We start from the raw sequence: 23699 nt of genomic DNA on the forward strand, positions 1-23699 counted from the left end.
ACCTTAGCACAAGTTCCCACAGAAACAGGTCCAGTTTTGAGTTCATAACAAAATGTGAGGAAAAAAAAAAGTACAAAACATAACTTGTATTCTGAGCTTTATTCCCTTGTCTCTTATAATGATTTTGTGGGTGACTTCTAGCTTATAGCCAGCTGTAGTGAAGGGGTGCTCTAATAATTAAATCAGTTGCCAGGGATTAATGACAATTTTTCTGTGTGTCATTGAATAAATCACATGGGGTAACATTACTGTACCTGTCTGTATGTCTTACCTAGTTACATAGCCAGCTAAAAATCAGACACAAAATTTACGTTAGTCTTTCTGGGCTCTACCTGTGATCAGTAGACAGAAACGGATGCTCCTGGAGGCTGGCACAGCCAACCAAACAAACCCTCTAGCCTAGCTGGCCTCAGGTTGTCTGTGTCTTTCCAGGGACTACAGGGAAAATCCTACCAGTGAGCTTCGATGAGATGCTTGGAAAACTAAAATGAAGTTTTTAGTCACTGGGTGAGGAGTCAAAGATGCAGATAAGCACTTGTAGTTGGTTTTGATCCAAGAATTCAGCATGTGTTTGAAATCTTGAAAAATGGGGTGATTTTTTTTTATCCTAATATGCCTATGTGCACAGCACTGATCTGTATCCTCTGGTGATGGGAGGTCATGCAGATTCGTAGGCTGATGCCATATGTCCAGGCTGCTGCTGGGCCGTAACTTGAGACACAGCAAACTCGCTAAAACTCTGTATGGGGTTGTGGTTATGTGGTAGAGGCAAAGGCAAGATGAGTTTCCCCTTAGCACCTTGTGCAAAGAGTAGCCACAGTCAGTATACTCTGTAAGCAGGAAGGAGGGAAGATGCTTCAGGGAACTCAGGGACAGAAGTGTTGGGCTATGCTCCTATGTGTGTGTATATATATGTAGAGGTAAATGAAATCTCTCTCGACCTGTTTGCATCTGCCTGTTCGTCTCATTCCATACAGCTGGAATTAAGCATATCTGTGCAACCAGACTTTGCAGCCCCTTTATCTCTCTGTAAGCGCCAAGCTAGATACCTCTCCTTTATGCTTTTACATGTTTTCCGTATTAAATAAAATGACACCCCAACATGTTCTGTGGAAGGTTATTTTGAAGGCAGTCACATATCTTTACTCTTGCCTCCTCTGACCTTGATCTTCACTTTCTCTTTTTCTCCCAAAGAAAATATTTGCTTGCACCGTTATCTGTGAGCAAGATCCTTTCCCCAGGTGTGGCGATGCTGAAAGAAAAATTAATTTCCCCTACCTTCTTCCCGTCAAAGAGAGGGAACTTCTCTTTAAGCTGAGAAGAGAGAGAGCCTTTAATGGATAGCCCTTGCCTAGTCAGCACTGGGTGCTCCACAGAGGAGAGTAAATAACTAGAACAGTGGCAACCTTTTATTAAGAAATGCAAAATAATGCCAGACCTTCTGTTCTCAAGCTGAATTTTAATCTCAGCTCGTGGCTCAAGCTGAGGCTAGCAATCATTTCTAAGGGACAGGACCTTATCCTTGGACCTTACAGAAACCAGGCAAGGTACACTCAATTCCACTGAGTATGATCAGCCAGAATTGCTGGTATCTGTGATACAAAATGAGAGTCAGAGCCTAGGAAGAAAGCAGAAAGCTAAATAAATCAGTGGCGGAAAAAAAGAGGTCAGGCCAGGTGCAGCACAGAACTGCTGAGTCTTCACACCGCAGTGAGTGATAAGGAAGGAGCCTCATCTGCATGTCTCAAAGTCTCAGTTCACAATTTAATCCAAAGTTCGGGTTGTGCTCATACGTAGAGGGTTTCACTCTGGCTGTTCTCTAGAAAAAATGTTCAAGATAGTCACAGTGGTGAGTGTGGTAGTTGCTTTGCCCTCACTTTGCCCTTACTGTAGCACTTTTACACTCACATCATTGCAGTTGGAAAGTAATTGTTGCTCTTGCATTCATTTGTAGCAACCACTGATTTTTTATGAGCTCAGTGAGAAGTGAGGTGCCCACAACAAGATGCTCTCTGGAGAATGTCAGAGGTACAGTTAGGTGTCAGTCCCACCGAGAGAGTCTGGGGTGAGCAGCCCACATTCCCCATTGCACTCTCAGTAGCCAAATTTGCAAGTGGTGAGCAGCTGGGTGTGCTGGTGAGATCTGTGCTCTCCCCTCCGGCAGGCCAAGCCAAGAGACACCAAGGTTAGTTTTGGAAAGTTGTCAGAGTAACTGGAAAGGTTTCTAAGAATTAGAAATTTTCCCAACTTTTCTGCCACAGACTTTGTAGGAAACCAAAATGCGGTGGATGGTGAGGCATTGGGTCATCTTTGTGCTGTTAACCTGTAGGCTTTTTTCAATACAAAAGCATTGACTGAAATAACCTTAGAAAGAATCCCAGCATGAAGCCCTGGTATGAGTTTTGGTTTTGCGGAGTTGAGCATCACTGAGAAGCAAGTATGCTGTCCTGTGATATATTCGTCTGAGCCACTCCTACACTGGCTAGAGCTTTAGTACCTAAGTGACACCTGGAGATACCACATTCATACTTGAAAAAGAAAAAAGAGAGACTGAGAGAGAAACTTGCATTTTCTCATCTAGGGAATATGTTTTTCTTCTCAGTTTTGGCTATTTTACACCTACATTCTATGGCTAAACCTATTCTGTTGCTTGGTAATAGTTGGAGGGGACTGGTCATCATCTGTGTGCAGTTGTTGTTTAAGTAAGTACAATATTTTAAAATATTTTGTTACAATCAGGAGTTCCATTCGGTGCTAAGCTTGTAAACTCCATGTCATTTACTGTGTTTTAACTCCACACCTAAGATGGTGGACTGCAGGTCTCACTCAGGCTTCTTGGAGTGATTGCAGAATGACTGAGAAATTTGCAACATCAAGACTGCAGGTGGTTGGAGGGCTGCTGTGGCATTGTTCATGGGTCCTTAGCATTTCATGTACTTTAGCACTGTACTTTATCCAAAAAAATTGTTTGTTTCAAAATTTGTGTTATTGATGCATTTGCCATATGTTACTGGTATCCAGTCAGAAGGGCATATAAGTGACTTGTCAGAAACCCCAGATGATAAGTAGTTGAAGGAGATGGAAAACAGTTCTTAGTCTGAAGGTTCCTACAAATATGAATAAGCAGAGATGCTGGAGAATCAGCAGTAGCTATTCATAATGAGCAATAATTCATTACAGCCAATTATTGGTGTGCCTTTTAGCCCCTGACCTCAGTAGGAAGACTGCATTTACATGACACAGGCCCAGCTGAACAGAGGACTGGGAAAAAATTAATATCACAACGATAATATGTAAACCTAAGTCCCTGCTGAATGCAACACTAAAATTCATGGCAACATCTGTCCTTATTATGGCATTCCTCCCTTCATCTTGAAGATCTATTTCTCTATTTTCTGAAGGTCTACCAGCCAGAGGAATGTATGATCTAAAGCAGCTGAAATGAATTGCCAGATCCATCTGTCATGAAGATAATTAACACCATATTTCCACCCAAACAAGATACAGATCGCTGGGTGGATATTCTCCCGACACCAAAAGCTGAAGCCCATATTATCACCATCTTCTGCTCACCCCTCCTCCACAGTTACTATGCCAAGCCTCTCGATATGCCAGGAAATACTGGGGAGTATCTAAGATAGGACTGCAATGTTAAGAAAGCACTTTACATGCCCAGATTTATCTGCAAGAGCTGCTAGGTTGTCCGTGCGATATCGGCATGCTACACATCTGGATTCCCAACAGGCTTTAGAACTGTATATGGTATTCCAGATGTCCTTGTGCATGAATACTTACCCAGCTACCCTGGAAATGCCTTGCCTTGATGCATGCAAGGACCTTGTGTGCTGTTTTTTGTGGATACATCTCACTGATGGTTCATAGTTGTCTTGCAATTGAATAAATACAACCAACTGCTTCTTCCCCTCTCAACTGCAATGAAGGGCTCCCAGCTTATTCTGAATTTCTTGATCCTACATGCATAATATTGTCTTATACCAACATATGCACCATTTTGAGACATCCGGTCCTGTCATTTCTACATTGTAACTCCATCCTTCTCTGCATTGACTGAGCCTATTTACCAGTTCTGTGTTGCCTGCGGATACTTGGACTTTTGGGGTTCAGATCTTTATTTGCAGGAAATGTTTGTTAGTAAACCTCAAATGATAACTGAAAGACAAATTTCCATTTTCATTCAAATTTCTCTTTCAGTCCAACCTTTTACAGCTACAAAGAATAACTGCAAAATATTGTAATCTCTTGTGAGTCCCTAAGTATTTGATGCCTGCTCTCACGCATAGCAGTACTAGAGACCTGTCATTATTAAAAGCATTTGTTCTCTAGTCTGCATCTAGGTTTCTTTCCCATAATTACACAATTCTCCATATTATTTCTCTCTAGTAGTATATTAGAGATCCCTATCTGTATCCATATGAAAATTTATAGCTCATCTCCAGTAAAAACACTTTTACCAAGCTTCAACAGGAACAGACTTACTCTTATTAACACTTTCTTGCTCATTCCTAAGAGCTTCCCTATCATTAATTTGCAGTGTTGCATGGACAAAGCTATTTTGAGCTTTCCCAAGAAGCAAACACCCTTCTATCCCACCAGGTTTCTCCTACCCCTATAATTTCCAGTTTCAGGTACAGTACTAGCACTGTTAGTTCTTGCCTAGTTCTTCATCTAGAGTCCTTGCATTAAGGAGTAAATGTTTGAGTTGTTCCTCTCTGACCCTAGTTTCCCAGCTGGATTAGTGGCCGTGCTGTCACTGTCTGAAAGTGTGTCAGTGAAGAGCTTTGAGTATATCGTTGCTGCCTGTGGTCAGTTTTGGCAAAATTGTGAAGTGTGATATTCAGCTGGTGTAAGACAGCATAGCAGCCCCAGATCTCAGCGGAGGTGCTGGCGATCCACTAGCAAGCATCGTTTGTCTTCACACCTCTCTGAGGCCCTCTCTAGCCTTGGCTGTGTTGTCAGCTCCTTCCTTGTGCAGCCCATATTGATTGCCCTGTTTCTGCTTAGTGAACCTGCAAGTTTCCCATGGTGAAAGAACAGAAATATATGGGACGATTGCCTGTCCCACACTTTCCCTTCCAACAGCGGGAAACTGGTCATAGGCTCATCTGACCCTAACAGAGGTGAAGTGCTGGTAGGAAGGAGAGTCCTCCACCCAGCAGCATCTTCACTGTCCATAACCCCCTGGGGAAATTCTTTCCTTTCCCAAACAGCGCGGCCTCGCCTCTGGCTTGCATGGCAGCGGGGAGCTGGGACCAGGCAGGAAGGCAGCAGGGATGACTGATTCTGCTCCCTGTGCCAGATAGGAGCACGTACCCCAGCTCTACACCAAGGGCTTGGTAAGCCAGGAAGAGGAAGACTGCTTCTTTTCCATCTACTGTTCCTGTGTCTTTCCTTCACATATGTTGTACTGCTAAATACCAAGGTAGCGGTTGTTATTATTTATAGCTGCCAGTAGCATTCTGGGTGTTTTACAGAAGAAATACACCAGGTGCCTTCTTTCAAAGAGCTCACAATTAAATGTTAGAGGCTAGCAGTGCTGCTGCTCTTGGGGATTATACATCTCCACTTGGCTGATGTGACTTGACAACTGGAAGCCACATTCTGATGGCTTTCCTTCTTTCTTGCTTTCTTCATTAAAGGTGCCAGGTTATCTTTGTGAAAGAATAAAACCTGCTTCCTGACCCCACACGCAGAACAGATAGAGCAATTTTTTCCCTTACCACCCTCTGCCAAATTGCCATAACCTTGCCCTGGAGAAGAGAAAGAACAATTTGACGGTCTGTGCCCATTCAGTTGGCAGCTTTTCTGCTAAGCCTGTGCAAAGATGCCATTTGGTGCCAGCTGTAGTGATAGATTTGTGATTCTTCGCTGTTGCGGTTTCTTATGTAACGCTGTAACTATAGCTGGCACTTGACAAAATCCGTAGCTCCTGTTCTGGCTCGGCTGCACATGATGCAAGAATAAGGTAGTAAGGGCACGTTTATATCCTTATGGGTTTGTGATCCTGAGACAGGACAGCCCAGAGGAATTTCAGCCTGGGTCTATCTTTGAAGGGTGGGATTGCTCTGAATGTCCCCCAGCTGCATCTCTCAAAGAAATGACTCGAGAGCATGGGAAGAGCCAGAAAAGAGGGACTGCCCCATTTGGGGAATGATACTTTGCTTTGGGATTAGCTCTGCCAGCTCTGCTCCAGCCAGGGACTCCCCAAGGACTGCTGCTACATTGGATTCATGTCTCCAATGTACCTCTTCGGCGATACACAGAGGCTGCGGAGAGATCAGACCTCTAGACTATAACTTAGCCATATGCAAGTGTCCCTGAAAAAGTGAACAGTAACGGCTGTTCTATTATTAACCAAATAGATACTATTAGAAATTGATATATTTAATCACTCCCAGACAGGGTGGAATTTGAACTTGCGACCTAGAAATAGTAGCAGAGTTTTCAGCTGCAGGGAAAAAAAAAATGAAGGTCAAACAGGACTTTTCCTGCTGGGCAAAATAATTTATTGCAGGTGAAACAGTCTCAGATATGTGGTAAATTAGTCTGTGCATTATCTCATGGATAATAATTTCTCTCTGATGTTTGCCTTCTTGTGTGCATCTTTATTTTGGGCTCTAAATAAGATAAGAAGCACCAGAAATCTCCCAGGAATAACAAATGCATTTTCTTTGCTTGATTGAGGAAAGAAATATTGGACAGACATGTGTTATGCAACAATTTAAAAATAACTCTCTTGTAAAACTTGGAGTGAGCCTCAAATACCGCAGAAGAAGCAGAAATGTGTTACCTACCTTTTTATCAGCAGTGTCAGCCAGTACAGCTTTTTTCAGCTACTTTTACTGAACTATTGGCCTGATCATTTCCTGGGCATTTTATTTTAATATATTTTCCTAGGAAATAAATTCCAAGTCTCTGTTAAATTTGGACTCAAATTTACACTCAAACAGGCAAGGATTTGAAAACAACGCTGCAGTAAGACTAAAATGCCTATGCTGTCCTTAATACCTTGTTGGATACAGTGACAGACAAGGCAGACGCCTTTTAGGTGTATCATTGCATGGCATGCAACACACTGAGCATGCTGCGGGCCCAAGGCACCCGTCATGTGATTGCTTCACCCAAACTTCATCTTTGTCTTTCTGGCCAGGATCTTCTTGAATGTATAGTGATGTTGGGTGTCTCCATGCTGATGCCCCAATTCCAGCACTTTCCTGGAGCTTTTTGTGATAGGAGGGGCAAGGTGGAAATAAAGTTCATTCTTCTCTGCAAATTGTATCCCAGGGAGGGTGCCTGGAATTGGACACCCCAAATTATCAGCCACTACTAAAAATAGTGGCCCTGAGAGCTCAGTGCAGTAAACGAGATCATGTATTCACAGTGGTACAGATTTTTCTGAAATGTAAGACCAGTTGCAGATGCAATGACAATAGAGGAAATTAGCTCATGATGGGATTTTAGAAGGAGGCTAGTGGAAATATGTTCAGTAATGTTCAGTTATTAAACCATTAAAGATCCCACTGGAGACCAGCTAGTAGGATTTCTCATAATCTGAAGTGGCTTAAGGCAAAACACAGAGCCCCTAAGGAGGGAAATGACAAAATGTTCCTTTGGAATAGTCACCTCATCTCCTCGCCCATCTCTGTGTGGTATGCAGCATATGTGACAGCACATACGTCTCTCTCGCGCATATACACGTGTACATATAGGCTCCCTCCCTCCTCCTGAGGAGCAGCGCCTCAGGAGTGCCACAGCCCCCGTGCCCTTACCCTCCAAAGCAGAGTTTCATTGAGGAGAGATGGTAGAGGTGAAACCAAAGAAAACTGCAAACATCTGTGTTCGCTTGGGGCCCAATCTAAGCCCTACTGAAAATGCACATAATAACTTTCACTGGCTTCAGGAGCCTTTGGATGAGGTGCTGCAAGCGTCTGCTCCCATGACTCTGTTTACCATTTTGGTGGGATTACACGGAAACGGGAGGGTATTAAGTTCTGAAAATCAGGTCTTGGCTCAGGCCTGTTGAAAGGAAATCCTAGAGGTCAGGTCTGGATTCAGAGAAGCTGAAGAACGTTATTCTGACAAGTTGATGAATAATGGACATCCAGAAGTTGAGGGGTGGTTGTTGGGGTCCCAGACCCTGTGCAGGGTGTGCATCAGGCACTTCCCCTGCAGTGTGGTCTGAACCAGTGCTGGAGCCCATGTGGATGCTGCTGCTGGCAGTCCTGCACGGAGAAGCCACGGCACAACTGGGATGTCGTTAACAGTGTGAGTAATCAGGCAGTGCTCATCAAGAGGCACGAAGCAACAGGCAAAGGTTCACCAGTGACGATGATGGCCTTTAAAGCAATTAACCTGTCCTAACCTGCCTGCCGGTGGTGTTACTGTTTTCTCCCTTCTGCGCCAGTACACCAGAGCACTATCCTTAGGTGGTGGATACTGGCACTGTTCCCTTGAAATCAATAGAGAAGTGCTGGCTTCTACCGGTTGGAAATAGGGCTTTCTGCATTTCATGTCTTAGATCTTTCCTTCCTCGGTCAAAACGTAACAGCCTTCCCTCCTGCGGTGGCCACGTCTGAGCTTCATGTTGAGTAGCACTACCGTCTCAGCTTAGGGTATGATCACAGTGGTGAAGAAGCAAACGCAACAGATTTTCCCCCTCCTTCCCGGCTTCTAATAGCAACCAGGTGCTCTGACACTTAACCTGTGTGCTACCGTGAAATTGCCTGTCTAGTGCAAACACCCATGTGAGGCCCTGGGCCTCTAGATTTGCTTTATGCCAGGATTTGTAACCCAGTCTCATTTAGATTCTCCATTTATATAATCCACTTCAAAAATTCATTATTTTTCTTGTTGTTGTTGTTTACACATGAAAGTAGAAAATTATCTGTTGACCTTTCTTTTCTTTTGAGAAAAAACAAGAAACATCTTTAAAGCCTTGGCTGCAAACTTTGTTTTTTATTAAATGTGCTACTGTGTTTTAAATTGGTACCAGGGCAAATACTTGGATGGTTATATCAAAGTCTGCTAGAGTTAATCAGTTGCATATATATCTATATGTTTTCTACTTAAAAAACTTATGATCCTTGCAAGAAGGACAGAAAAGAGCAGTGTAAAAAACAAATGTTCAAAACCAAATGTGTTTAAGGTCCTAAACAGGACCTGGGTTTCAGAGCAGAGGTGCTACAGCCAGGCATGTAGTTCTGTGCCAGGGCATCTTGTGCAGGTAGGGAGCTGGTCTGAGCCGTGAATGCACATGTTTGCAACTCAGAGGAACAGACAAGCAGCTGAGTTGCAATGGTTTAAACCTGGAGTATTTTGCTGAGGTCTCTAAAGTTACTTGAGATTTATACCAGCGTAAGTGAGAGCAGAGCTGCACACTAATTGCCTGCTTTGCTTTTGTGGTGATTATAAGAGGTGGTGGTGACTTTGGTTTGTAGAAGTATTTCATGGAGCAAAGGATATTTTCCTTTTCCTAATAGGCTGGTTCCCTCAACCTTTGACTTCAATCTCAAATCTGCTGTGTTCCATGGTACTGCATAAGTGAGTAAGGTGGGTTTTTTAGGTGTGACTAGAGATGCCTTCCTCATATAGTCAGGAGCAGAAGTTGAGTTTGGGCATTGTCTTGATGCTACTGCTTTGAATGGTGAGATGCTGGGCTTCAGAGAACAGACACCTGATGGTACAAAACGTACCCCACCAAGTATTCAGCTGAGATTACCTTTTCAGGTCGTTGGCTGCTCAGAAATACCCAGTTCAGGTTTAAGCTGGGTTTGGGAGCAGAAATCCACCATCCAGTCCCCACTCTCCCATCCAACCTATGATGAGCATTCATTTAATACTTCAACTACCCTGTTTTGATTTGCTTGTAAACAAACAAATCATAAAAAAGCTGGAGGACACAGAGCAAACCCACTGCCCCTGTTGGGACCTGTCTCATCATGGGTAGAGAGAAAAGCCTCTCTGAGGCTGCTTCCTCAGCATTTATGTCTTCTGAGTCAGCTCGGTGCCTGAGAGAGACAGGAGACTTGTTTGGAGGCCTTTGCACCTGCCATGTGGCTGGGCTTATCCAAACAGCTAGAGATTGGACCGCAGCTGAAAAAACAGCCCGTTGCAAGAGCTCGGGATTTTTGACGTCCTTCTTTTGTTTACAGCATCCCCCCCCCCCCCCCGCTCTCTCCTGACTGCAGAGCTGGGAAGGAATTCTCTTCATTATCTTCTGCCATGCTTCTCATGCCATTTTTATTAAAAGGGGAAAGGCAAGGTGAGGGGGAGCGTGTACAAGAAAGGAGATAAAAGAAGAAAACAGTCATACTTGCACAATCAAAGTCAATGCAGGAAAAAGGACAGGAGTTGGGGAGCAAATCTATTCAGGTTGTCCCAGAGCGGCCTCATCCCCTGGGTTACTCTTTATCAATTGCTTTTGGAGCACCTGAGGATGGGAGAGCCTGCAAATACCTCAGTGGCATTGCCAGGAGGTAAAACCCAGTGCAGTTTAATGACCCACTCTCTAAGCAGCAATGAAGAGAGCAGCATTAGCTCCTCCAATCTAGAAACATTGAGCCCTGGTTCAGTGCCCAGGACTGGGAAGGTCTAAGCATGTCTGAGCAATGCAGTGCTTCTTCACTGAGTTAGTGGATATTCGGGGTATTTCAGGACCTCTGTAAATGATGTTGGGATTTTCAGTGGCTGTGAGCAGCATGTGGGGAACCAACTGGACAGCTCCAGGCTGCGGAGGATGGGACTGGAGATGGCATAGACCTTTGGCTCTTCCATGTGTGCTTGTATTCAGTCCACCTTGAGCAGCTGATCCAAAGCATTGCAACAAGTGAAGATGTGGGGTCGCTGCTATTTGCTGCCAGCAGATATCCCATTTTGCTCAGCAAGGCTTCCTTGCTAGGGAATATGAGCAAAGGCCATGGTGTTAAAGGGAAACGGGGACATTGCTGGCAGACTGGGTCTCATTCGGGGCTGCGGAGAACTATCCAGTAGATGTTGTCTTCTGGCTCAAGAGTTTGGTGGCTATTTAAGGTCAAAGAAAGATGCGTCCTTCATGAGGACACCTGAGGTGCAGAATCTGCCTGTTTCACATGACACTGCCTCTGACAACCATCATTTAATTGGGGATGCCTAAGACCTTGTCGTCTTGTCCTTTAATAACAGGAACACTGTCTGCTTTCATTGCTTTCTGGCCATTTATGTTTTCATAGGGCAGAAACTAGGATCAGCCTTAAGGATATTTTCGATTTTGTTGGAAACAAGTCTTTGCTGTATAAAAACCCTCCCTGCTGTTATTTGTAGTAGGAAAAGCATATATGCCATTGTGGTATGGAGAAAGGTGTGGGATGTTTGCTTTCCCTCAGTGCTTTCACTGCGTCTTGAGTGTGTGCTGTGTCCTCAGATGCTGAAGCCCTACAGTGGGCACAGTGCAGATGTGGTTGGGGCAGTGTCAGCCCTTGCAGGTCTGCTGGCACTCAAGGGCATGTGTGTTGCTGCTGTAAATTCAATGATCCTTTAAACCCACCTTGATCTGAGTAGAAAACTACTTCCCAGAGGTACAGTTTTTCCCATAAGTTTTACAGGAACACCCAAACTGAAAGCAGAGGTCCCTTGCCTGGGGGACACAGCAAGATTAACTCAACCACCCAGCCTCCCCAGTAAAAACAGGAAAAGAATTACAGCGTTTTATATTTCTAACCCTCTATCCGTCACTTGCCACAGCAGACAGGAAAGTTGCCCTCGTGGTATTTCACACAGCACGTCCTAATTCCCCCTCTAAGCAGAGGGCTTGAGTCATTGCTTTTTAATAAGACTGCCTCCCCACGGGCGGAAGCTGCAGCGATCAATGCGGCTTACTCAGTTCTCGAAAAGGTCATTAAAAGACCATAGATATAAATTTAAAAGAGTGTTTGTTCACATCCTTAATGTTAAAGATGTTCTTCTGTCTCACTTCCTTAAGTAGCATTGTACGAAGCTGGCACGTGTTGGACCTGCCTGACAGCAGAGTGGAAAGAGCACAATGTCGCTGTTAGTGTACCATCAGCTCTGAGGGAAGGCAGGAGAGAAAATAAATGGTCAAAAATCACACTTTTATCACTGCTTGAAGCAGAGCTTGTTTTGCTGACATCTCCAGTCTGTAATATTGACCTTGGTGGCCCATAACTATATAGGAGAGAATAAATTCTTTTTTTAGGTATTTTTTTTCCCCCTTCATTCCTGCATTCCTTCCTCCCTCCCTCGCTATGGTACTGGATTACTGCCCGAAGTATTGCACGTATCATCCCTTTAGCAGCTATATTTTTCCGAAATGTGGGTACTGTGAAGGAATGCTAAAACTCTCAGTTGCTGCCGATATGATATATTTAACAGTTCAGGAGGATATAAGTATCTCAGGTTCCAGTTGTTGAGATGTGAAATGCCACATCCAGTTCAATCAGGTTTTTGCCACCAGTTGCATCAGGCCAGGGTGAACTGAAAGTGCGATGGCTTGCGTTTGAGTTTCTAAGGTGGCTTTCCGGTGCTCCGGTCCAGGCACATCTCCAGCTCTGATTGTATGGTGCTGGAGGGCACCCCTGGAGCACACGTGCTCCCACGTCTGATCTCCTCTGGGCATGGCTGGTTTGTTGGTGCTGTTCCTGGGTGTGACAGCCTGGGGCTTCTCTGCTGTCCCCAGCGTAGGGAAGGTTGTGAGGCTCCAGGCTGTCTGAAAGGGGAGCCGGGATGAGGATGGGGAGGATTGGCCCTGTGGCTGCAGTGTGGGACTGGGAGAGCTGTCTCCCAGTCCTGATGTTGCTTTACAGTGGCCATATATCTCTAGGCATTTGTCTTCCCTTTTTCTGTATTTTAACCTAAGACAAGGATATTATGTTCATAGCTCATGGGGTTTTGTGAGCATAAATCAGTTAATGGCTATTTTGTAGCCAAGCTGTGTCGAAGTAAGGGAAGCCAGGCTGTACAAATACCTAAATGTCTGTGTAAGGAGTCAGGTATTTTGCTCATCTTCTTTTTTGGAGAAGAAATTGGTTTTGTTTTTTTTTTTCTCCCTGTCACTAAACTATAAAGATCGTTTGCCTGTTGGGACATACCACTTCTCCAAGAGGTTTCCATTTTTGAGCAGCAGGCTGCAGTTGGAAATCTCCCCTCACCAGCATATAGCAGGTGACAGGATTAGACCAAAGCCCACTGCCACAAAGCCAGCAGTCACTCTTCTCCGATGTCCACATGGTCCTCTCCCCATACACAGTTTTGCATTCACAATCCATACAGTTAAATATGCCAGAGTTCTCCCCACCTAATAACTTTCATTTCCAGTTTTCTGTCTTATTCACCCACGTACACGTTCATCTCCAGTCACCTAATAATTCATAAATACCATATTCTCTCCCGTGCTTAATTTAGTACTACGTCTTCTTCCATTATGTTCTGCCAACTTCCCGCCCTGTACATAAACAAATGTGAACTTTTCCTGTTTTCCGTTTGCTTACATGTACACACAAGCATACACAAACACTCCTACGTACTAAAACACGCTCGCAGAGGCACACTTTCTGCTGTTAGCTGAATGCCTGCCCATCACCTGTGGCTATTGGTGGAAATCAGAGAAAAAAATCAGAATCTGAAAACTACTATTTTGCACTTGTGTGTGTGATCTCAGTGCATCAGGATGGATTTATTTATTTTGTAGCTGTTATAGTTGCCCAAACTGTTCATTTGTTAACAGTCTTTTCTAAGAATTGAACCTTTTTTGTGGTTAGCAGATCCCCAGTGACAAAATCCACATTTCTGCAAGTATACTTGTTACACTCAAATATTTTACAAATGGTTTTGAAGAAAGATCTTGAGAATAACTGCTCTTTAATAATCAAAGCTTGCCTCTGCTTTGATTTCATCAGTATATATCAGAAACTTCCTGTCTTAACAAGTGGATTTATCTGGGAGTAAAATCTAGAGGAAACTCTCAATATTATACATCAGTGTGTTTTTGGCCACTTAAGTTATTTCCTGTATTTTTTTTTTTCAGTTGTTTTAAACAGGTCCCAAGGGCAGAAGTTTGAAATTTTTCACTTTGATTGAATAAACACTCAATACCAATATCTGGGTAGACATCTCCCCAATCTGTAGGTGAATTAAGATAGTGTTTGTGCTACCTGAATCCTCAAATTTAGCTAATAGGAGCTACAGACTATTGCCAACAGGAATCAGGTGAACAAGCAATGAGAAAGCCAGTTGTGTTGTGTTTTTGTTCCACTGAGTTTCACTCCCCATTTCAAGTGTGGTAACAAAGAATCAAATCCCAGTGCTGTTCATGTGCAATTCTTTCAATGACAGTTATTTTGCAGGCATAGTATCCATGAAAAACAGCTTTGTTGTAAAATATAATGCGTGATATTGGTGTTTAAGTCATACTTGTTAATTTAATGAATGTTGTAAGGAGATATTTCATGAACGTGAAGATTTCAGTAACTCCAGTCCATTGATATCTACTTCAATGGCTTTGTTGCTCTGTGTAGTAGATATATCTCTTTGTAGTACACAGTTCATTAATACATGCTTTTTGACCAAATTCCTGTCACAAAAAGAAATATATATTACTGTCAGTAATTGGGGCAATATGAGCATAGGAAGTAGAGGACTGGCGTAGGTTAGGAAAGAGCTGGGTTGCGTTATGGGCTCTGCAATTAGCCTGGTTGATGACTTCAAGCAGATCATTTTGCCTTCGCAACTCCGTGGCTTTACAAATCAGCACAATGAGGATAATGGTAATGAGTTTCTTTGTGGAACGTTTTGAGTTCTGATAATGTAAAAGACATTGTAAAAGAGCTAAACATTTATATTAGGCTTATATTATTTCTGTATTGCATGTAAAAGAATTATTCCTCATTTACAGATGCACACAGGATTTAGGTAATTATGGCTTTGCATAAATATGTAACGGTATGCTAATTCTTTCTGTGAATATTTTGATGCTAATACTGTGATCCAGTGCTGTGGTGTGGATCCTACTTTTTGCGCTCTCCTGGAGAGGAAGAAACCTTCTTTTTAACTCTACTGTTTTAATACCCGTATGCAAAGCAGACAACTTATTTATCTATCACTGAAACATCCCTAGTCCAATTCTGTCTTAAATCAATAGGCAAATTCCCACTGGCTCCAGCTGCAGTTGGATTGAGCTCAGGGCTGTTCAGGAAGTAATCAGTGTTTACAGGTAATTTTAAGTTCCTTAAATGAACTGTGCCACAAAGTTGCAGGTAACACTGTCCCTGACGTAGAGAGATGGGAGCAGAAGTGTCCAAGGCTAAACACAGTGAAGCACAGGGCTGGTTTCTCAAGTGCTGCCCTACTATTGACTGTTGGTAATGCTGTTACAGTTTCCCACTGCACGTGGTGAGGATTGATACACTGCCATGGTGTCAATGCAATGCCATCTCTACAGTGGGTATAGATGTAAGCAGCAACACACCAAACTGCATGATTTCCATCAGCAAGTAGTTTAGCTGTCAGATAGTCAAGAGTTGCACCTATTTCAGAGCTGTGTATAAATCAAGCATGGACATAAGTAGCACTGATTGTGCTCACAAGAAAAAGACACCCAACCAAAAATTAATCCCATCAAAACGAGGTAGGAATATTCTGAGGACCTGACTGAACTAAAACTTGCTTTTTTGGCAGCCAACCCCCATTTCAGTACCTCCTTCTCTGCCCTTTGCTACTGCCTTTGTTGTACCGATCACTTAATATTTCCTTTTGTCTTGAAGGGAACTGAGCGATAGGACCCCATACACATACCAGGTTGTCGTCATTTCTGGGATGGAGGAGAGCGAGCCTTCCCCTGAGCTTGTGTATATCTCTGGAAGTGGATACTGTGGAGACGGGATTATCCAAATGTAAGTCTGGAGCAAGCAAACAGATAAATCTGGGCACATCTACACAGCCAGAATCTGAGACTAGAAAGGAACTGATGACCTCTGATGTCTCCTTAGTTTAGGCCAGCTCTCATCTGTAGATAATGATTCATGTGCTTGATGATTACTAAGATGATGACATTTAATTGGAACTTAGGCCCTGCTATCCTGGCACCAGTAGATACAGACAGAGATACAGATAATGGAGTCCAGACAGCAGGATCGATATGAAAGTACGCTATATGCTGTTTATGCTGTTTGTTTGTGCATCTGTATCTTTATACATGTATATGACATTTCCTATATGGAGCTGAAGTAAGTGCTGGAAAAATTCACACAGCCTTTGATGCTGTCCTTACCCATGAAGTCCCATGTGTCTGGCTGCTGGTGGACAGGGTAAAACCCCTGCCATGTGTTGGGCCAGGTTCCTGGTGCAACCTCTTGTTTGACTGACCACCGACCATTTGGAGGTGATAAATTTTGGGAAAGTGCTGGGAATTGCATGTTCTCAGTCAGCTCCTCCCTCTCACTGGCTGCCACTCCCCAGACCACTGAAAATGTAAAACAATCATTCACAACTATGTTAGGGTTTATTCTTTTACTACGTTGGCCCTTAAGGCCACCTGCTTCAAAGCTTCCTGGCATTGGGTAATTTAATTATTTAAACTATGGAAGTAACAACAAGCAAGTGCTTAATCCAGCCAGTGTTATTTGCTTAAAATAATGCTGATCAGCAATCACTTAGTACAACTCTGCCAGATGATAAACCTGGCAGCAAGTATTTGCAGGATGAGGCCCAACAGGCAGGGAAATCAAAGAGAACAATCAAACGACATATGAATCCAGGGCAGTCTTGGTGAGAGAGGTGGAGAAAGACAGATTAATATTGCTTTCCATAACTTTTCTCCTACTGTTATGTTTGCACATTCCTCAAACATCACTTGTGGCTTTGCAGCAAGCGTCAAACAATAGCTGAACTGCCTCAGGAGCGAGCAGGAACCAGGCTGTGTCACAGCTTGGTTGGTTGTGGCCCACTTGCAGCTGTGGCAGCCCCTTTCTCATCTGGTTCACACTCTTCTCCCCACATGCTTCTGCAACCATGCAGGCTGGCACAAGGCAGGACCCCATCCTCGACACCACCTGCTCCCTGTTGTCGGCTCCCCTCTGAGTGCTGTCACCTGGAATAGCCCAGCACCAGGCTTCATGCCTTGTTACTCCCATGCTGGGGTCACAGTCTGGCCCTTCCAGATTTAATACAAAGAGTTTCAGAGATTCCTGTTCTCTTTTTCCCCACCTGCTGAGTTGCAGCCACACCATCTATGAAGGAAGTTGCTCATATCCTCATCAGAGAACAGCAAGTGGTATCCACATGTGCAGGAGAGAAGTGGCCAGGCAAGCTTGTGAACCAGGAATGATGAAAGTCAGGGCTGGAGAAGAAAGGGAGAGGTATTTTAAGGGTCGGCACACAAAGCTGCTGTACCAGATTTCAGGGCTTTGGGGTTCTGCAGAGGGGTTGCAGCAATTTTTGGGATGATGCCATTTGCCATCTGACTCCTTTTTGCATGCATGTGCCCTGCCTACAGAGACTTGGGGGAAGAATGTGATGATATGAATAAGATCAACGGTGATGGCTGCTCCCTATTCTGCCTGCAGGAGTTATCCTTTAATTGCATTGGTAAGTCTGGCTCAGAGCCCTTCCACTCACGGTGGGCAACAACTCTATGCAGAGTGCAAGGAAAAAATCAACAGTATTTTCAGCATTTCCAGCTGAAGAGTTGTCATGGAAGAGAGAAAAATAGGTGGAATTTGTAGGTTTGAAAGGCGAACATATCTTCCCAGCTTCTGGTCATTTTGATGGGAAATTGGTTCTGCTGGCTTTGAAACAGCCTAGGACTTAAGGCTAAGTCAGCCATTGTGGGACTGATCCAAAGCCCATTGAAGTCAGTGGGTGGTTTTCCACTGGCTTCAATAGGCTTTAGATCTGGCTACGTGAGAAGACATGAACTGATTTTTTCTGGTAAACAGGAGGAGGAGTGAAAGGGGAAGGGACTGAGACCAGAAGCAAGTCCAGCTGAGGTCACACCTCCTTTGAGTTGCAAATCAATATCTGAGGATCAAAGGTCTAGCTAATCCCCTTTTTCAGAGGTGAAAACTACTTAATCAGATTTCATTTGCAAGCCTGGTTTGCTCTGATTAGCAAAACCTGTAAGCACAATGGCCGGAAGATGCTTGAGCTATCGGGGATAGCAGGGCTGCAGTTGTGAGCTTTACATATTAAACTCTCTAGGAATGCTAGGGACAGAGAAGGGAAATGGAGACCAATTTACCCAGCACCTTCTGTGGGGTAGCCCTGCCTTGTGGGATTGCATTTCCCAAACAGGGCTCAGCAAGGTCTGGGGAAGGATGAAGCATGCAGAGCTTCTGAAAACAAAGTTAATGTTTATAAAGGGTTGGCTTTTTCTCAAGAGATTTTATGAGATTTGTTATCTGGACTGACCAAGCAAATACTCTGTCCCATCTAGTGATCCCATGCCTTCACTTCAAGGCATTGGTCTTAAGCAGATAATATAATGTTGGCAAGACTGAGATTTGCTCTTTTTGGCAAACGGATGATTATCTCTTATGCCTGGAGCAACATATAAAGGACCTCACAGGCACCATGTTTCCCTTGGGTGGTAAGCTGGGGACTGCTTGTCTTGTTGTAATGGCTACATTTTTACTTCAGCATCCCACGCTGTGGGACTTGAGGCCTGATTTGGTGATGTACTTATTTACATATTTACATATATAAAATGTTCTAATGAAATCTGAGAGTATTTATGGTCGAGGCTAATTGTGACTATTGGTGGTCTTGAAGCCACGTTTGTGTTTCAAGTAACTTGTTGCATTAGGGCCTCAAGCACTGAAAGATATTAGTCATAATATTTTGAAAGCGAGATAAACACTTAAGCAAATGTTTTGGGTTCTCCAAAAGTCAGGCACAGTGTGAGGCTGGTTCCAGCAAGGGTTTGGGTTGGAGCTGTATGGTTGCATCTGTACCACCCTGCTCAGCGGCGGGTCTGAGCTCCTTGGTCGAGGTCTGTACTTGGTCCACATCCCAGTGTTACGTGACATGGCCCAGGTCCTCCTCCATGTACACTGGTTCTCAAGGAAACTGGGTTGTGTGGGCTGGGCAGGAGCTGCATCATGCTTTAAGTAAATCCCCGGACAGGAGTAAGAGTAGGGTGTCCCACGTCTTGGACCACACAGCGATGTCCTGCCAGGTGGGTGCAGGAGCCTGCTTTATGCCTGTGTATACGTTCATCTCCAGGACCAGCAACAGGGCTGGTTAAGAGTGTGGAAAAAAACCTGTCTGACAGCAATAGGATTAGAAAATGAAGCAACTAAAACATACATACAGATTTTTCTACACCATTACAGAGGAAGTGATTTTTCAGATTTGCCTGTGTCGAAAAGGAAAGGGGAATTCCAGCGGTAAAAAGTTGTTTGTTTTTCATGGGCTTTGGAAGGTTGTGGTTTTGCACAGGTTCTGGATTACAAAAGCAAATGAAATCAAATTGTTTGTGAAATACTGAATGCAGGGACTCACTTAGGTGAATCAAACTAGCTGAATCAATGGAAAGGTGCATGGACGCAGACCTTACAAATGTTTTGTTGCGTGACTTTACAATTGTGGTGGTGTGACTGCTGTGGTGGTCATGGCCTCAGTGTGCATGCAGGGTCTGCGAGGGTGGACCAGCTGCTGTTGTTTTCAAGCAAACACGGCCTTCATCAAGTCCCTGTGAAAGGTTCAGAGAAGGTAATACCTGTGAAACAGATCCTATTGGCTTTTATGGGTGCTGGACCACCATGAACTAAGAGTGGTGGCTAATCTTTCAGACAAATGAACAGTGCTGATTTGTATTCTGCTTTAACATACCAAGCATTAAAATCTCATGAGAAAACAGAAAGATGTTGGGGAAGCATGTGGCTGTACATATTACATAATAAACAATTAAAAAAAGCAGCAATTCAGCATTCTCCACAGTCTAGTAATATCAGACCAGATCCTCTGCCTTTAGCCAAGCAAAAGTCTTTGAGACTGGTGGGGTGTTTTCTTGGAAAATACAGAATGCTTGGGTCCCTCTTTGAGGAGCACAGAAAAATAAGTGTAATTTATTTCCAAGTTTACAAGGCTAAAACATGTTATAATCCTGTAGGACAAAAAGTAATTATTTCAGACAGTGTTATTTTTGCAGTGATGTTCTTCTTGTATTATGTGGCTCTTTAGAGCCCCAGGAATCACTCCCCTTCACCAAAGAATTCAGTAAGCCTCAAACACATGTTCAGAGGCTTTGCTGAATTGGGGGCCTCAGGGTTTGATCTTGCAAATGCTTCCTTCCAGGCATGTTTCTGAACTACCACAAGGCATTCTTTAGACTTCAGCAAATCTAACCACAACAGTGAATGCAATGCTTCTCACAAATTGTCTGCAGGATCGGGTCCGACATGGCTGAAAATAACCACTAAACATTTTGTTTGCAAAGGCAGGGCTGAAGGGGCGTCATTGGGCAGGGGGGGTCCATAGCAGGAGGGTTGATAGCAAAGCCCAAGCGGGCTTCTTCCTTCCAAAGCAGAGACCATGCAAGTCACCTCACTTGGTAGAAGAGAAATATAACAGAGCCCGCAAACACCATCAAGGTTTAGATTTAGAGCCATGAATCACAGAATAATTTAGGTTGGAAGGAGTCTCTGGAGTTCTCTGGTCCAAGGAGGGCCAACTTCAAAGTCAGATCTAGCCTCAAAGTTGGAACATGTTGCTCAGGGTTATGTCCAGCTGTGTTCTGGATATCTCCAAGGATGGAGGCAGCCTGTTTGCAGGTATCCCTCTGCCTCTCTTGTTCCCTTTGCCTTTTAGGATCATGAGGTTTATGGGTTTTTTTAAATGATCCAACTTTCCTTTGAATAAATGGCACAAGGCTTTCAAGACACTTTGCGCTAGTGCCTGTAATAAAATTAGACTTTTTTTTTTTTTCTCGGTTTTGTTTTCCCTCCTCCTTTCCTCTCTAATCAGATAACCGTGGATCAATCTGCTCTGCCACAGGAGGAGGGGCACAGGGGAAGGAAGGAGGGAGGCAGGGAAGAAAACTGTATGGTCTTACTGTCAGGCTGTCCTGGCCTTCCCTGAACACAAAGCCGAGTAACAGAAAACAGATAAGATTAATAGCATTTTCTTCCTGCAACATGCTGAAGAGCAACAGCGAGATTAATTAATTAATTAATGAAAGCATCTGGCAGTGCTCCTTTTTTAAGTTCTGTGGTACACTCACCCTTCCCCATCCTGAAATTTATCATCTCTACTTTTTTCCCCCTTTGCGTAGTGGATTTTGCATATTTTATCTCCTCTGCACAGAATTTGGTCCCACAGGGAAAGTTTCACTTTGCCTTTTGATTTGTAGGAGACAAGTGAATCAAAGTCATGCCCGCTGTGACTGATGCACCCCTCTCCTGCTTCTTGGCTGCTTTTCTTTCACCTTGCTCTTGATTACTCCTGGGATAACTGATTTTTGCGATTACTGCAGATCTCAGCCAAGTTCCAGCCGATGTGTCCTGTGTAAAACAGTCCGCAGTCATAAGAGTTATGATTTGCAGTTGTGGGAACCCAGAGGTTTTTAGCACTCGATCCATTCCCAGCAGACCATTGAGAAATGGGTGTCTAACAAGCAGCTGAGCACCTTGTCCTTGGTATGCACTCTCCCACACACCAACATTGTACACATGCATCTAGATACATGTGCAGACATTGAAAAAGAGTGCTGCTTTCATTTGCATTCCTTTTGTTGAGTGTGATGTGCATTATGCATTGATTTAGCTCGCTAGTGCTGAAGAAAGAGAAGGATATAATAAAAAAGATGCAGAGATCAATAAAAAAGAAGGGTGGGGGAGAGAAAGTAATATGAAAAGAGATGAGTAAAGACTGATAGACACATTGAAACACAGCTGGGAAGTAGCTTCAGAACTTCTATCTACCCTTAAGTTTGCCTGGTAATTTATGGGGTTTTCAGTCACATCTTATTGGTGTTATTATTGCTACACTTTATCTCCTTTGCTTATAAGGGACTCTTGGCTAAAGCCTTTTCACAGCAAAACAGGGCAGCACTTCCACATGTGAGTGGTCCCACTGAAGAACATGAATGTTTCGGGTTAGACACACATCTCCACGGTTTGTTGGGTTGGGGCCTCAGTCATGTAAAATACAAAGAAAAGGCACAGAGTAGAGGAAAAGGTAAAATAAATATATCTAGCTCTTGAATTTACCACCAATTTCTGCCATGCTTGGAGCATTAGTCACCAGTGGTTGTTCAGGGAGAAGTATGATTTTAATTTGACAGTGATCCTTAAACACTTTTTCTTTTGCTCCTGCTTGGCCTCAAATGTTTTTTTGCTACCTTACAAATCTGGATCTGTCCTTCTCCTCCTCAGAGGCCTCTCCCTCCAGCTGTGAGCCTTACCTTTGTGGGAGCTCTATCCTTTACCTCTCCCATTATCCATAAATTAAGCATAGCACTTTCCCCTAATCTTATTGTTTGGTGGGCTGCATTGCATTCAGGGAAATGATTAATATTCATGAGCTTGCTATCTCTGTTTGGTGCATAATCCTCTAGGGAAATTGCAGTGTTAAATGAGTGACACAAACCTAATTTTATATGTCTTTTCTTTCCTTTCTTCCTTTTTCCTTTTTTTTCCCTTTCTGACAGAGAAGTAATGTGCTTAAAATAAATTGATGGATGACCATCCATATTCATTGTGGGCATGCTTTGAGAGCGTGCCTTGCTCCCATCCTCTCCCCCTCCCTTCCTCATACTCCTGCACAGGAACACAGCTTTGACTGCCAAAACTGCGGCCCCACACAGCAGCTAATGGTGATTTCGCCTTCTTTCATGAACATTAAATAGGCTTTGGCTGACCCTGCCGAGGGCTTTCAGTAGAACAACAGCATGGGAGAAACTGAGCCACCTTGCAAGAGAAACTCAGCATCTCACAGGGCATCAATAAGACTAAAGCATTGACCAAGGAGCTTGGGAAAGAGTACTGCTGTTGATAAAGAAGCTGAGGTTCTATAGCAGAATTTCATAGCAATGAATTTACTGACCAGGGCTATTCAGATATTTGTGTGAATCCTTCAGCTTAAGGCAAATACTTTGAAGCTGACTCTTTCCTGCAGCTCATGGGAGTGTGGCTACATGTTCTAAAATGTCTAAGCACTCATTTGGCAAGTTAGTAATCACAGCATCGTCATAAAGTCTCTTAAAGTGATTTTCAGACTGTCATCATTAATAGTGCAATCTTAGCAGGGCCAGCTGAGCCACAGAGCAGAGAGAGCAGGCATCTCAGGCAGCAAAATACAAAGGACAGATGCTTTTTTGTGGGGGAGAATGTGGGCTGGAGTGGTATTTGCCTACATTTTTCCCTAGGCCAGTGACTCCAGCCCAGCTCAATCCAGCTTTGGTTTTTAGGACACAGCTACAATGAGAGCCCAACAGAAGAATTACTCCTTTGCTAGTCACATCCCTCACGCATTACTCTCTGTGGATCAGAGAGGCTTCCACGGCTGATCATACTTCCCTCCTTAGAGCATCCTCTGTGACTCAACAGCAACTTGCTGTGCTTAGAGGATGATGCTGAGCACAAGACCTTCCTTTGCAATAACATCCAACCGCACACATAAACAAGCAGTTCGTTTTCCCTGGTGAATGGCACCACTGGTTTTTTTCTCTTGGGCTCCTTCCCAGCCTCCCAAGC

The 23699-nt window shown here is 43.8% G+C and overlaps 1 protein-coding gene across 1 annotated transcript in view; it reads left to right on the forward strand.

The window, feature by feature from the left end:
• Positions 1-23699, forward strand: part of PAPPA (pappalysin 1) — a 177860-nt gene that overhangs the window by 75590 nt on the left and 78571 nt on the right. Inside the window, exons 8-9 of the mRNA XM_009482689.2 lie at positions 15771-15899; positions 17501-17592. Coding sequence (XP_009480964.1) covers positions 15771-15899; positions 17501-17592 — 221 coding nt within the window. The remainder of the gene's footprint in view (positions 1-15770; positions 15900-17500; positions 17593-23699) is intronic.

The sequence above is a fragment of the Pelecanus crispus genome, chromosome 9, assembly GCF_030463565.1.
Source record: "Pelecanus crispus isolate bPelCri1 chromosome 9, bPelCri1.pri, whole genome shotgun sequence".
Taxonomy (NCBI): domain Eukaryota; kingdom Metazoa; phylum Chordata; class Aves; order Pelecaniformes; family Pelecanidae; genus Pelecanus; species Pelecanus crispus.